Genomic DNA, 16,074 nt, shown 5'->3' with positions numbered 1-16,074 from the left:
AATGTGCATTGTTTTTCTTAAGGGTTCCTTTAGCTTGTAACTGTATTTGGGTGCTGTCAAGTTGTTTGTAAAATATGCCTCGTGTAGGTTGGCTTTTTGAGATCCAGAAAAAACATCTGTATGTTGTTCTTTTATTTTTGTAAATCAAGATGTGGTGCTCAGCAGTTTTTATACCTTTTAATTATAAAAACATAACTGAATTGATTTTTAAAGGTGTACTGTCTAAGTTTCACCACCAACAAAACAGATTAGTTGTTTTATTTGCTATTTACCTGTGTCTAGCAATACTAAAGTTATTCAATTTGAATGTGACATTGATCGTAAATACATCGACCAATGTGTAGCTATGGAATAACGAGTCTCGCAGAGTAGCCTGCCCCTCATCCAAGCTGATAATGTAGGGATTGGGACCAGTCTAGTCTAAACACATGGTGGATCTGTCTGTGTGCAAAAGCAACCCCCAAAAAACAACATTTTGTCAGAGAGATTGCGGAAGCCCAAAGTACATACATGTAGAAAAAAAGTTAGTGTTTGTTATTTTGTTACAATAAGAAATTCAAGAGCCCTAAGTTGGATTCAAACATGTATCTTATTCGGCGAACAAAATTAAAAGCCATTTTTGAGGTAGACCCATGATCGCACGCATGCCTCACGTGTTCTTAAATACTAGGCATGCACGCATTTTGGTAAACCCTATTGGTTGAGGGATCCCGGAATGCGTGCGTAATACTTTACCTCGATTTGCGCCAGCCTGGTGCTACCTCAGAAAATGGATGTCGCGAAGTCTATTCGTATCTCAATAAATAAAATTCCTTGTCTTCCTTGTTCCCCCCACTTGTCAGGTGGATAGAGGCCTGCATTAACGAGGAACTGCCACCAACCACTGAACTAGAAGAGGGGCTGAGAAATGGCGTGTACCTGGGAAAACTGGCCAACTTCTATGCCCCGAAGAAGGTGCCTCTCAAACGCGTCTATGACAAGGAACAGTCCCGATACAAAGTAAGTTCTGTCGCCAGACCTAGGACCCAACGACCCAACGACCTAAGGTTCTACTTACTGTAGACAAAGAATCCCTGCTAACTACAATGTACATGTTCGGAAAGTAGTAGGAAGTTTGTATCTAAGACTAGCAAGGTAGGCCTACCGGGTATTTTAGCATATGAGCATGCAAACGTTTCAAAGGTAAAATACAATACACATTTGCTTTTGCTGTAATTTTCAGAAATGGATGGATTTGCGGGTTAGTGTTTTTTTTATAGCAAATATTGTTACACTGACCTGTTTAAAGTTTGTGATCATAGATGCTGGAAAAACAAAGAGAAAATGCTGTTCCTGTAGTCTGGTTCCCTGACCCTACTTTAGACGAAAGGGTGCAATTTATGGACGTCGGGGAATTGTCAGGTCAGGGAACCAGACTAGCTGGCTTGCACCCATTCACGAATGTGTAACCGATTGCAAACAGAATGTGGACTAATTAAATTTGGTAAATTGGGGGCAGTATTTGGAAAAAAGTCAATTTTTTCCAATGATGGTCGGCCGACCACCGTTTGAAATTGATACAAAAATTCCACTTTTCTTAAAAATGACAGCACACAAGGTGCCATGATTTCACAGGATGCTTGAGACTATCATTCACTAACAGTCCAGTAAGATATTTCATAATAATTTGGTAGTTTTGTGTTTTGATGTTTGCAATGTTGTATATTTCCTGTAAGGATTCTGTGCTTACAGGGTTAGTAGGAAAAGGTCTGTACCCTCCACCTTTACTATCACAGAGTGGTGACTGTTAAGGAAAAGGGCCTAGGTGAAGTCCTGTTGGTTCCATTAAAATGTGACTGTGTGAATGTACTTTCAGAGTTTTTCACTTTCAATAAATGTTACAGGTGTAGTACCGGTAGTGTTTGAAGATTTGGTTTAATAATCAACTACATTTAGTTTCCCAGGTACGTGTGAAAGTCAACCTAATATCCTTCAGTACAGGATGTTTGTGGGTTGACCCTGTCTTCCTCAAAATAAAATACAACTTGAGAAAAGTTTGCGGATGCACTGCGTGGAGTGACTATTGCTTAAAGAGACTGTGGTTCTTAGAGGAACGTGAAGTGTTAAAGGCACTTAAAAACATCGGTAATTTTCCCGAAGATGCATCCTCTGATTTAATGAGGAAAACCTTTCTCAGAGTGAAGATAGGACTGGTACCACCTACCCTGTGAAACTGTTCTTCCAGGAATCATTTAGATCCAAAGAAAACGATCATAAAAGTTGGTTTTAAAAAGTTTGTCCGTGGGCACACTTTTTTTATGAGTGCTAGCAAAGGTACAGTATCCACTATCCAGTTAATTCGAGACCCCAAAAATTGTACATACTGTACAAACATAGTTTTTGTGTTTTCTCAAAATGTATAGTAGCCATTGAGCTAAAACTATGGTAGGTACATGTACCCTACTCAAGATTTTGAACATTTTTGTTGTTCCTTCAATTCAAGCGAAAAAAAATGCACAAAAAGCAAAAGATCCTACTTGTTTGCATCTTTAATTTGATGCGTTGGTCAGTAATGCTCCGACCATTACAACTAAATGCTCAATTACACAGAAGAGTTTAGGCGTATGAAAGGCAATATACTTAATGCCCATAGGGTACTGTGTAATCGGGTAGGACTCTGTAGGAGGGTGCTCAATAACACTGGATATGAGAACTCTAAATAGAAAGGAATTCCTGCTTGGTTTATATTTCACCCCTGAGTGAGTCCACACAAAAGGCAGTGGTATGAATACTAAGGTGTGGGCTGGCAAAATCCTGGCAGTGTACAGTAATATACAGGCACTGTTGCACTGTTCAAGCAGTGTGCATATATATGTACAATCAATTTTAATTTTAGTTTTTGCACTTCACCGACATTTAAGCACTGTTAACCCAGTTTAAAAAGATGTCTGTGAATGTGAGCTTGGCAGTCAATTCAATTTTTAATTCATACTTAATATGTAGCGGCAGGCACCTCAGTCAAAATTCCTTTCAATTAAAGATAGAGATGTTTACTACTTGTCAAAACTTTGTGTTTGGGTTATTGTGACCATGATAATGAAGTAAACTTCTTCCATGCTAAAAAAGTTTGGCAAACGAGAATTGGGAATGGTTTTATTTATCAGTCTTTTCACAAGACAATCTTGATGCACATTCCTGTGTTTGTAGGCGTACAGTTTCAGCATTTATTGAACCAGTTGGCATGTATGTGCAAACCCACTTTAAAGCAGGACATTGTAACATGTCTAATGGTCTAAATTTTCATAGAGCAATGTTCATTGCGCTATTATGTAATACAACATGCACATCATCAGGGAATTTCCTTAAAAGCTTCCATCAATCTGTAATTCAACTGTAAGCAGATCATGGGAACCAATTGATCAACTCATCAGGCTAGATGAACTGTTTCTACTATTGATTTGCATCAGTCATTTCCTTATTTACTCTGATGACTCACACTGCACAGCGGTACACACAGTGGTCTCAATGAATAGTATAAAATGTTCTAATACACACAAATAGGACTTTCAGTACCTGGTTGGGCTGCTATGTTTATTGTGCAAACATTAGGGCGTATGTTAAAATATCATGTACTGTAATGGTAGAAGATATGTACAGACATCAAATAACATTGAGGAAATGACATACCGGTAATGATGATAAACTTATGTACATGTACAGTAATGGGCCATCTTGCTCACAGCCCATTTCGGTGTGTTACTATGTACGCATTGTCAGTTGAAATCTTTCGCGCTATCCAAGTCATCCTGTCTTATTTCAAGATGCGCTCGCACCCAGCAAAACGCGTGTTCTTAAACAAGATTGCATTTATTACTCTGAAAGTGCTCATTGAAAATAGGTTATCCAGTCGTGCCGGATTATTTTGACAGTGACCGGACCCAGGCGCGGGATTGTTTTTCACGAAACCTGATGCCAGATATGTTCAGGCCGTCATCTGCGGTTAGCACACCCTGATATTTCTGGCCTCGCTCGCTGCGAGTGGGTTGCTGACACATATTTCCGGCCTCGCTCGTTGCGTGTTTATCCGTCATCCGTTCCGAATACCGCAAAACCTTTGCGTGTATACACGTCATCCAACGTGAACTGGTTAAAGCCAATCCAATTTGATCCTGACTGTTACGCCAAACAGTCCGTCTTCAGGTTTTTTTTATTGATTGATTGATTGATTTGTCACAATTTTAGTATTTGTTAATTGTTATTGATCCTGAGCGTTTACAATGTTTGTGATCTCATTTTCTCCTGGTCTGATTGGTTGGTAGTCAGAGGATCAGACATTCATGGTGCAGAGCCACACTATGATAGTCTGATATATCCTGGCATGCAAGTTTTATGCGATCCCGTGCGCCAGCCAATCTGAGTCGACTTAAGAAATTGTGACGTTGTTTAAGTAGAAATTCGGCCTGAGATGTTGATTGGTCAATTCGGGCGATTCACAATTCAGTGCGCCGCCAAGAGTTTGCCACGGAGAGTTCATTTTTCCCAGTGCATTGTGGGAGATGGTCGACAAATTTGCAGCGCGGGACATTTGAAACTTTGTTAGTTTTTTCCAATCAGTAGTTTCGTAAGCGTATGATTGGAGTATAATGTTCGCCTTTTTTTTTCTTTTAATCAATATGGTGTTTTTTTTAATGATCTGGCAGAACGCTTTGCCCCAATCTATAACAAAATTAGCTCAAGTTGTCTACTGACACTCATTCAAATGGACCGCGTTTTGTGGACCGTAAACTTGAAAAATGGACTCTCCATGGCAAACTCTTGGTGGCGCACTGCATTGTGAATCGCCCGAATTGGCTGGCATGTTTTTGTAATACAATGGGTTAATACCGAAGATGTGATAGAAGGCACCCGCTGAATTGTCAGAATCTGTAGGTCAAGTCGCAGTCTTGTTCTGCATATTTAATTGCTGGAGCTGCGCGAATACATCATAGACGCTTGTTTGCAAGCGGCTGTTTTATAGACCGATTGCAGGTTGGAAGACCCAAAAAGATTCTCAATAAACATATCGTGGAAGTTAAGGTTAGAACAAAATGTGTCCTCTCTTCTTTTGGGAGGGGGGGTGAGGCAATAGAGGAAAGAAGAGTTACATACATGGAATAGATTGAACATTCAGACTTCCAAGGAAGTATCAAGTTACTCTGTAATCATATGGAAGTTTGACTCAGCACTTTTTGTGGGAATGACATCATGAATAAACACTTCAGTCTGATGTTAGCTTTAGCAGTCATACCCAAGTTGCAGAATGTCATCTCTGGCATTTGTACTTCAAAAAAAGCCTGTCAAGTGTCTCCATCATCTTTACAGTTGCTTTGCTTGTGAATGTCTTTTGGAGGAAATGGGATTTGGAAATGGGAAGGCCACTAAGGGTGCACCCAAGTATACAAATAAATTCCCATGGACAACAGTGATAAATGCCCATACTTCAAAATTCTTTCAAAAATACTCAGAATTCTTACAGGCGTTCAGGCTGCACAGAAAAATGATGATCAACATGTCATCTTTCATTTTCTTTTCACTTTTTGGTGGGTTGACCGATGACTTCGCGAGAAATTCTCTCCCAAAGAAGACGACCCCTAAAACTATTCATGTGTCCCAAAGTGGAAAAAGTAGCTATCTTGAAGAAAAAAAAAGGATCCCTCTAAAACATGGCTAAATAGCGCCACGTTCGGGCCCCATTGCATCCAAAATGCTCAGAATTGGAAGCCCCAGGTCCGGGCTAAAGGTGTATTGCCTTATCGTCAATATCTTCAATTTACCAATTCCATGGCTCTTAGAACTCTCCTAATATAAAATAATTTGAGTTTATAACTTTTATACATGAGCTCGGCGGGCGGATTTTCTGCCTACATGTATATATCGGTACATGTATTTACTTGGGTGTACCCCTAAGGAAGTTTGAATGGTCAAAATAGGTTTTTTGTTGGAACACCACTCAAATGAAAGATCTTGTTGTCCCCTTTAATATGACACCACATTTGTTGTTGTGATGCTTATAGTTTGGAATTGTTTTTAAATTTTGCGTGGATTTGCCCAAAAGTACACTGTTAGTAAGGCAACAGTGGACATTGTTTACATCTGATTTCTTCATGTGAGTATTAAATAACATGCACAAAATACCAGGGGATATCCCTGCTCTTGGACAAAAGCTGAACAACAAACCTCAAAGAAAATATATTCTTCCCCCCAAAAAATAGAAGACTAGAAATAGTAGAATGAACCATGTGGTTTTGTATTGCTTAATTTTGTTTCACTTTTCAATTTCACTTTCATTTCAATTAGCCTACATTTGTATTATTGTTTGCACCATATTTTTAGCAAGTTTGTATCGGGGTTAATTTGACTTTACAGAAAGCCATTGGTCTAAAAAAAAAACCAAAACTACCAAATTATTATGAAATACCTTACTTAGCTGTAAATTGCCTCATTTCGTCTGAAGTAGGGTCAGGGAACCAGACTACATGAACAGCATCTACCGGGATATTTAACACAAAACTTTAAAACAGGTCAGTTTAACAATATTTGGAATACTTGCCCCCAAATCCATCCATTTAAAAAAAAAATTACAGAAAAATACAAATGGTGTATAATATTAACTTTAAAAATGAAAAGAAAAGAAAGTAAAGCCATGGATGCACCCTGACATTTTTTCTTTGAAAGATTTGCAACCTACCCTACATGTACTGTACATGTACTGTATGCAAGTAAACTACAAAGTATTATTATATGATAAAACACAATGTGTTCACAGCATCTGGCTTATTTTGTCCTAATGTACAGTAGGCCTACATTTACATGTACTGGTACATACAGTAGGAGTCAAAACGAAAGTAACCGAGTTTGAAACAAAAATACAATATTGAAAACATATGAGGCTTGCTCCATTTAACCTATGAATAAATTACATGTTGTTGACTATTAACTGTGAAAATTTCACGTAATTTACATACTCTATTTACAAGATATATACCACATAACTCGGCTGTCCACCACTGATCAGTTACCGATATGCATTGATGAATATAAATACAATGGCGAAAACTTCCAAAGGAAAACGGACAATCTCACCATTCTCATTTCAGAAAAAAAACCTTAAATTGTAATCTAAAATACAACACACAAAATCTGACAGTAAAAAAAGGTTTCAGTCTGGACTCAAATGAACATCGCGTTTGCATTTGAATGCCTGTATGTAATATTGATAACTTCAAAGCATTTACAAAAACACATGTAGCATTCCATGGACAGCTGAAAAAAATGGTCTCATATAGTAAAACATGAATAACTGCTCATAGCATGGATCAATTTCAGTAATTTATTCTTTTCAGATGAGTAGAAAAACATGCTTCATTTGTGTATCAAATTTAATTGCATTTTAAGGTGACAAATTGTTAATCCTGGTCACTTTTTTGACTCACAATGTTTACCCTTAACAAGCCATTTTTATTTATTACAAAGGTCATCCAACTGGAAGAAAAAGTGTACAAGGTCACTCCACTAGAGCGTAACATGCCAAACTCAATGAAAAAAATCAATTGTCCATGCTTCAGCGATTAATGCGTATTTCTATTGTTCTTCCACAGGCTAGCGGTCTACATTTTCGCCACACAGACAACACAGTGCAGTGGATCAGATCAATGGAAGTTATCGGACTGCCCTCGGTATGACTTTATGCGCATATTAATGAATTAATAATGAGCTATTGTGGTTCTAATTTAAATCTAATTAAGTATGCTGTTTGCATATATATGTGTACACATAACTATCATAGGGTTGTGACTAAGGCCATCAAATAATAATGCTGTGTTTCCGGTAACCTGTTCGATCCTAAAAATGTTGGGTTGTGACTAAGGCCATCAAATGATAATGCTGTGTTTCCGGTAACCTGACCGACCCTGAAATTTTAGGTAAAGAAACAATGGGCTTTTATTTATTTATTTTATTTTTTTTTATTTTTAAATTATAGTTTTTATGTATTTGTTTTCATGTATATTTTTTTCGGAAGGGGAAAAATATCTCAAATACAAGTCTGGACTACTTGTAAGCATGCAATATCGTTCTTACAGTTGTGTCCAGTTGTCTTTCAGTATGTACATACGCGTAAGATCTGTAAGTACTATAAGTGCGACAGTTCCAGATCACTTTTTATACAGTCAGCTGTACATGTTGGGAGTTTCCGTGTCTGAGTGACATCATTTTATAGTAAAATCCCTCCTCTTCAGGTTAAAACCAACTATGTTCACACAGACTCAACTTAAAGGGAAACATATCAAGGCTTCTGTACAGGACTGAACCCGACAGTTGCAGATCACTTTCGACAGTTCCGGATCACGCGTGCTGCACTACTTGGTACATGTACTATATTCATCATTCACGGCGCACTCAGCGCGTGCGTCGTGGGTCACGCCTTCATCATGTAAACTACACACAAAACTGCATCGTGTGCATGGGTGATCCGCAACTGTCTCACACCGGGATAAAAATCTTTTCCCCGACTATTGCAAAATGACCAACCTTCAAATTGGTGGGAAGAAACTTGAAAAAGTTTGCTTACACTTGAATTAATTTTTATTTAATCAAGTGATCCGGAACTGTCGATGATCCGGAACTGTCACACACTACATATTCACAGACAAAACTAAACAAAAGCTAAAGAAAAAAAAAATCCCTATGTACCTACTGACCTTACCAGTTTTTGGCAATATTACGAGAAAGACAACCTTGGTGTTTTTTTTTTGGCAATAGAACCTTTTTTTTTTTGGCCTAGCAACCAATACCACCTGGTTGCATTTAAAAGCTGTACATTAGTTAATCATTACGATATATATAAGTACAATCATGTGACAATGTACTATGCAAGACCACTCACAGAGTATATTTGGTGAACTACTTTCTAGAACACAGACCTAACTGTGAATGAATATAATTGAAATGCAAGGAATATAGAGGATACATGGGCACATGTAAAAACAATGCCTGTGTTTGTAATTTCATGAAATCAAGCATCAGTTTGAATAGTTGATCACGACACACTTCATTCCTACCAGGATATTTACCTTGTAAGTGTATTCAACAGGATCAAAGGCATCCATTAAAATATAATGGAGTATGACAGAATGCAAAAAAATGAAAAACGTGTCAATAAAAAGCACATTTGATGAACTTTCAGTTCATTGGAGGAGAAAGAACAAGATTTGCTGAAAAAATACGAGGAGAAAAATAAAAATTGGCTGATAATTATATCGGCTGATAAAAGAAATGTTAATTGTGCCAGTGTAGTCTAGTTACCAGACCAGATACATGCACATGAGATTACCATTTCGGCCATTTAACACAGCTCTTCCAAACCAAGTTTTCTTTGTATCAGTGATTTGAGGTCTTTTTAACCTCCCAAAATCTTAATAATTACAATTAAAAAGTTCAATTCAAAATGAGAATTATTTCTTGTCTTTGCCAATTCTTCAGATATTTTACCCGGAAACCACAGACGTCTACGACAAGAAGAACATGCCCAAAACTGTCTACTGCCTCCACGCTCTCAGGTAAGTTATTCTTGGTTCTACTTAGGATTATTTTAAAATGACTTTCATCATCCTTACTCGACCTAATGAAATTTTAATTCTTGTGAGTATTAATACTAGTACCGTTTGTATACTCATGGACACACGAGGTGGCACTTAATTCATATTGAGAACTATTTTATTTATTTTATGTGCACATTTAAGACATTTATACAAGTTTTCAATTTATCGTTAAACCCCTTTGGATTTTCTTTGTAACCTCATGAAATCCTACAGAATGCAACAGACAAGTATGGAGCCTGCTAAATCTATCAGCTGGAAAAAAAATCACTGCTCAAAAATAATGAAAAGTTAATGGAAATAGCGCACACTTTGAAGATGTTGGATTCGTCACAGTTGGCGTGAACTCATAAATTTGACCAAATTATGCTTCACGTCTTCTATAGTTAAAGAGTTATGGTTTTAAACATTTTTTGGGTCAGTAACTTTAGATCGTTTTCATCATTATCAAACGAATACATGATAGACCTTGTGCGTTCAGGCGGAAGCAGAGGGCAATGGTTTTGTATCGCTGGGATAGGCATGAGTAAACCTTTCGTGCATTCATTGTATCAAAATTAAGATTATGAAAGAACACCCGCGGAGATACCTGCAGTGCATAAGGTCTATTGTCCAACAGTTCTGAACTTTCAAAATGATATATCTTAATTATTGATGATCTTTTTCTATTTCCCTGTACAGTTTGTACCTGTTCAAGTTGGGCATCGCACCCCAGATCGAGAGCTTGTATGGCAAAGTGGATTTCACTGGTAAATTAATGTGGTGACATTTGTATGGAATAGCACTTGTGCACGTTTAATTTGATTTAATACTTGATTGTGTCCACATTATAAAATCTTATACCATTGGCATTAAAATAAACAGTAAGATAACACAAAAACAATTCCCTAAAAAAATATTGTTAAAGTGATCATTTCAAAAATACTGAAACTAATTTAATTGATAATTAAAAAAATTGTAAAACTATGTGAAGTCCTAAAATTTCTTCAAATTAAGTTGACTTACCTAAACTCGTACTTACAAATAATAGTATTTCATCATCAATAAAAAAAGATAAACAAAAACCATTACATTATAAATCACAGAAACGCCTCTGTTTTAAAGTGATAATTTCAAAACTTATAAAACTTATATTTACGTGCCATGAAGCTTCTCTCCGTGTTGTGATTTCTTCACATTCCATAATTCTATTGACACACACTGCACTAGGGCAGTAATTATGTAACTCGACACAGTTCAATGACAGATCAAACGCAGACAGCGTTGTCTAACGACTCTTAAAACAGAACTTACGACCTCAGCCTTTCAGTGACTGATGGCCGGTCTATAATGATATTGATTGTTTTTTGACACCCCCCTGTATAATCCATTTCTTCACTGCACCTGTGACCGGTATGTCTGCTAGCACCTTAGCCAGCCATGACGTACTCAGATTTTGGGAAAAACTAATATTAACACAGGCTGTTCAAAGATACAAACCGTCTGTGCTATTTTTTGAAGTTTCACGCCTAATAATATGCTTTTGAATGAGCCATCAACAAAAAAAATCCATCCCACGTTGAGTTATGGAATAATTTACCTATCACGGTTTGCGAGTTAGCCACGTCTCTTAGCCATCCCTATGGCATTTTGTACGTTAAAGTTTAGTTTGTCTCAGATTTTGCGCGTTCCACGTCCATTTGTAAATAATGTAATTGAACAATATTTCACAATATGCGTTGACGCGATTCTAACGCGACGGGTTAATTTCTTTACAATTTTAAAATTATTTGCGGCCCAAAATAATGCAATTTTTGGCAGGATAGACTAGTTTCCTCCTTCCCATCATAATGTTTGAACAATGTGGGTCCAGGAACTAGTCTGCTTGCTAAGCGGAAATGCTTGTGCAAAAAAGCAACCAAAAAAATGAAAGCTTTTTTTTTGTCAGAAGGTTGTAGAGGCCCAAAATATAATGGAAAAATAATTTCATTAAAATAAACGTACACATTTTTTTCTTTTGGAGGAAGAAAATGCATTTGTTGAAGAGCACGACAGTACATCTTTAACACTTTGAAAAGTAATTATCAAGAAATTGGTGTTAATGTATGGGAGTCAGGCCTGTGAAATTGATACCTGGCCAATTATGTTGAGTCACACTTATGAAAGTGATACGTTCAGTTCACTTAGCTATGTGATGACTTTGCAGACATGGAGACTGCCATCATTTGAACGGACATTTATAGGATGTTGACATTCTTTGTTTGTGTGAATGGTTCAATTACATTTGGAAAATTGTCCAGGGCAGATCCAGAGAGGTTACTGCCGGTTTGGGGGGGGGGGGAGGCAGTGGACTCGCCACTGATTGTATATCAAGCTCACAGTGCCTAACATGAGCAATGGCAGAAAATGCACAAACAGGTCTAGACAACAGGAATACTAACAACGCCAAAAAAAAAAGAAAACATTCAAAAATGGGTTTTCCATATTTTTTTCTTGACAGAGGAAGAGATCAGTGCCATGCAGCAGGAGCTGGATAAATACGGAATCAACATGCCGGCATTTGGCAAGATTGGAGGGATCTTAGCCAACGAGGTATTGATGAGCAAATACTGACACATAAATGTGTATAGCTCTAGTTTTTATGAACCAGAGTGCTCCGGTATCATTAAAGGCCCCATGAAAATATTTTCACTGGAACATAATTTGTTCAAATATCCATTCTTCTGAAATGTGTGAAAACTGTAAGCCATCTCTTTTTTGGTTAAAAGGTTTGTAACGTACACATTTTCAACATTTAAAAATGTTCCATGCTTTTTCTGACAACTGCGGGCACTGTTGCTGTGATGTCACTTGAAATCACTGTTTTGCTCATGAATATGAAAATTCACATCAGCATGAAAACCAAAAAGGTCCAGAACACCTTAAAAGGGTAATGCCAAGATTAAAATTAGAGTTAAGTCGGACACCAATGTGCATTTCCAGGATATTGCATTCAAAATATCAATTACATTTGCCCTTAAACCCTTGTCAATCTGGTAATTTATTCCTGAGTCTGTTGCAACTCCTTGGGAAGCACACACAGCTACATGTACCGGTATTCTAAGCACCCTGAGGCACTCCACATGTGATCAACCAAGCATACAATTACGCACAAACGCTGTCATCGTCAAGTTGATTAATAAGCCTAGATGGAGAGAATGAAGGACGGTAAATGAGGTTCAAAGCTCCAACTGTGAAACAAATCTCTGTGACTGTGTCATTAACGACAGCACTGCTTAGATCTTATTAGCGTTTTAATCTTGACAATTTCACCTTGACAAAGTTATGCATGTGGGCACTGAGCACTAGTTATTGTATTTATCAGCTAATTTCAAATTTTTGTTTTCTTGTTATTTTGACTTGCAGCTTACTGTGGACGATGCGGCAAGTAAGTTGAATTTTGAAAATTGACAACCATAAAGAAACTCAATGTCATTCATTAAGTATTATTTCTAGCGAAAATTGCTCCTGGGTACTATTTCACATCTGGAAATTAAAGATATATATCTTGAGAAACACCATTCAGATTTGTGAATTTTTTGGGGAAAGCAGATTTGTGAATTTTTGGGGGAAAGTCCCAAGGATTCCCAAGGTTTGTTGCCAAACTTTGCAAGCCAGAGTTGATTCCAAGAAAGCCAGTTTGATGTGAGCCAGCCAAGGTTCTTCATATCCTTTGATTTCCTCCCTCAGTTATCGAGGGTTAGATCATCCCATTTGAGTTATTGATTCTCCTGTGGTTCACTGTCTGTCCTCGTTAACGTCGGGGACAGTGAGGCAATGTGGTAACCCCGTAGCCCGGCTGAATATCGGGATAATTCAGGCTTTGCTAGCATGAAGATCCCACCAAGTCCGTTCTGATTCAAGCGATTGTGCCTTCTCTTCTAATTAAAGTGTGCATGCATTGAAGCATATAGTCTTCACCTTTTGGGCACAGAATTTCAATTCAAGGGAAAAAGAACCCAAGAATTAATTCAGGGCAAAAGTACAGCAAATGGTGAATTTAGTGAGAGGTTTGAAAGTAAGACAGTATATTTGACTCACAGATTTTTTTTTAGTGATTTAGGAAAGTGCCAAGTCCCCTTTTTCCTGACACGTTCAAGAGTTTTCCTGAGTTCAAGCGACTCTACGTGTCAGTCCAGTTGAATAATATAACCTGGGCCCAATTTCATGACGATGCTAAGCACACAATTTTCTGCCAACAGAGTGTCCATCCATTTCATGGATATCGTCCATCTTTTTAAGCAAAAAGGCTAAAGTCACTAACCTTAAGAGAAAAAAGTTGCTTAAGTTAGTGCCGTTACAATTGTAAACTCCACGCATGAGCAACCAAGTGCTCATCTGTGAAATAGTTTTCAAAAAAATGTAAACAGAATTTTCAGCTTTAAGCCATTCAAAACTGATAAGTTTAACTGATCAAGTGTAAAATAGGGAAGGATTTTTTTTATGATTCTTAGGATAATGATTAACCTAATCGTATTTTTATTTTTTTTAATATTTTTTTTCTCGAACACAGTGCATGCTGCCGTGATTGCCATCAACGAAGCCGTGGATAAGCAGGTGTCGGCTGACACCATGAAAGCCCTGCATAACCCCAACGCTATGCTGGGGACACTCATCAATGAAAACCAGGATCTGTATCAGGAGATCTTGTACAATGCTAAGCAGAGCAAGAACCAGAGTGCCATGAATAAGGTATGGAAGCAGGTTTCATACAGACCATCACACAATGATACCAAGGATTCCAAACCTATGTTAATTTGATGCTAAATTTTAAGGTATATTACTAAATTGAAATGTAAGTTCATGTGGGGTAATTTTGTTTCCGCGTCCACAGAGCATGCGTGAAGGTGAAGATATGACAGAGAGAGACATGTACGACATGTTGCTGACACAGGCTGAGATACAGGGCAATGTCAACGCTGCTAATGGTAGGTCCAGTCAGTTTATTAACTGATTTTTTTTTTCTATGTAGTTTTCGATGGAAGAGTTGTGATTGTGTCGATCACTAGTCTGTCTTAAAGCTATAGTCCATCATTTGCAGCTATCCTAAAAAGTAACTGACGTAATTATTGTTGAAAAACATACTTGGTTGAAAGATAGTAAGGGGACTGAACTCCCTGTGAAATTATTCTTTCTGGCAAGCTGTCATTTTGAAGAAATCAACAAAACAAGGCCTTTCCAACGGTGCTTCTTAAGGCGCACCGTAGGAAATTTAAATTAGTAGGTCGTCATGTTATTTGGCGAAGGGTGCGCAAGCATTGGCACAACGCACACGTACGTACGGTTGCTATAATTCGTCTGAGTAGTGCGCGACATCGCATAGCTGCAATCGGCTCAGTGAGAACGTGTCTCAGACGCTGAATTCAGGCCCAATTCAAAACATGATTCAGCAACTTTTGATTTGAAATTGAGATCCTAGAATGCTGTTTTTCTCGGAATATACAGCTGAAGCTGAGCTGAAACTTCATCAGGTTAGTTGTTCAGTACCCTTCTTTAGATTTTGAGCACTTTTGTTGCTTCAAACGAACAAAATGAACAAATTACAAATGATGGACTACAGTGCGTGAAATTACAGTCGGACATCGGACATTTTCCGACCACTTTCATGGTTTGTCCGATCAAATGCAGATGTGCTCGGACAAAATGTCCGAGCGATTTATGTATTCTTTGTGGAGTTGTCTTTTTCAGAAGTAAACGCTTGCACTCAAAAGTATTTTGTTGTTTATTTCCGATGATCCGGTCTGCAATACTTACCGTACGCTGAGCGGCTGCTAACTACATGTACGTGTTGTCTTATATTCACGCAATAGATGCAACGCGTTTACACCCCAATACATGTAATGAGAATTTAGCAAGATCAAAGTACGTTGTGTTGCGCGGTATGCTTTAAGTGCGTGATTGTTACTAAATTCTCACAACGTGGCTTACTACAGAAACGAGCGCGTGAATGCCCGGCGCTTGTCATTGCAACTACATAGTGTGTATTATGGATACGTACGTACGTAAACATACATACTGTACATGTACACACGTGTATGTATGAACTTTATGAAAGTTCGTCTCGCAAGGTTTCACAGAGTAATTTACTTGGGAAAAAGGACGCATTTCAAGTTTTCAATCATGAAGAGAGCACTATGTAAGTATGTTTTAACTAGTCCTCGACTGTTGATAACCTATTTGTTTGCTCATGTGGCCTTCAAATTTGGAACGCTAAATGGCAGATCAAAACTTGACAATGGCAGAACACTTTTGATTGTGCTCGGACATTTTGTCGGACAACTTTTTTTGTCTAATTTCACGCACTGATGGACTATATCTTTAAGTGAAATCAGAAGTCACGTCGCAAGGAAGCAGTTCAGTCCATCACAAGTCCATCTTGAGTAATCCAGTCTCAAATCGAGTCACAAGATATTCAAATGAACTTTGAAGAAGGCATCCATTT

The 16,074-nt window shown here is 37.8% G+C and overlaps 1 protein-coding gene across 2 annotated transcripts in view; it reads left to right on the top strand.

Annotated features, from left to right (window-relative positions):
- LOC119740399 (ras GTPase-activating-like protein IQGAP1) overlaps positions 1–16,074 on the top strand; it is a 61,777-nt gene that overhangs the window by 10,116 nt on the left and 35,587 nt on the right. For both annotated transcript variants that reach the window (XM_038215689.1, XM_038215687.1), the window contains exons 3-10: positions 843–999; positions 7,617–7,694; positions 9,499–9,575; positions 10,296–10,363; positions 12,094–12,185; positions 12,999–13,020; positions 14,146–14,324; positions 14,467–14,560. In XM_038215689.1, coding sequence (XP_038071617.1) covers positions 843–999; positions 7,617–7,694; positions 9,499–9,575; positions 10,296–10,363; positions 12,094–12,185; positions 12,999–13,020; positions 14,146–14,324; positions 14,467–14,560 — 767 coding nt within the window. The remainder of the gene's footprint in view (positions 1–842; positions 1,000–7,616; positions 7,695–9,498; positions 9,576–10,295; positions 10,364–12,093; positions 12,186–12,998; positions 13,021–14,145; positions 14,325–14,466; positions 14,561–16,074) is intronic.

This window comes from Patiria miniata, unplaced genomic scaffold (genome assembly GCF_015706575.1).
Source record: "Patiria miniata isolate m_02_andy unplaced genomic scaffold, ASM1570657v1 HiC_scaffold_5, whole genome shotgun sequence".
Lineage (NCBI taxonomy): Eukaryota > Metazoa > Echinodermata > Asteroidea > Valvatida > Asterinidae > Patiria > Patiria miniata.
The sequence above is the reverse complement of the archived record's forward strand: the minus strand, read 5'-3'. Positions and strand labels throughout refer to the sequence as shown.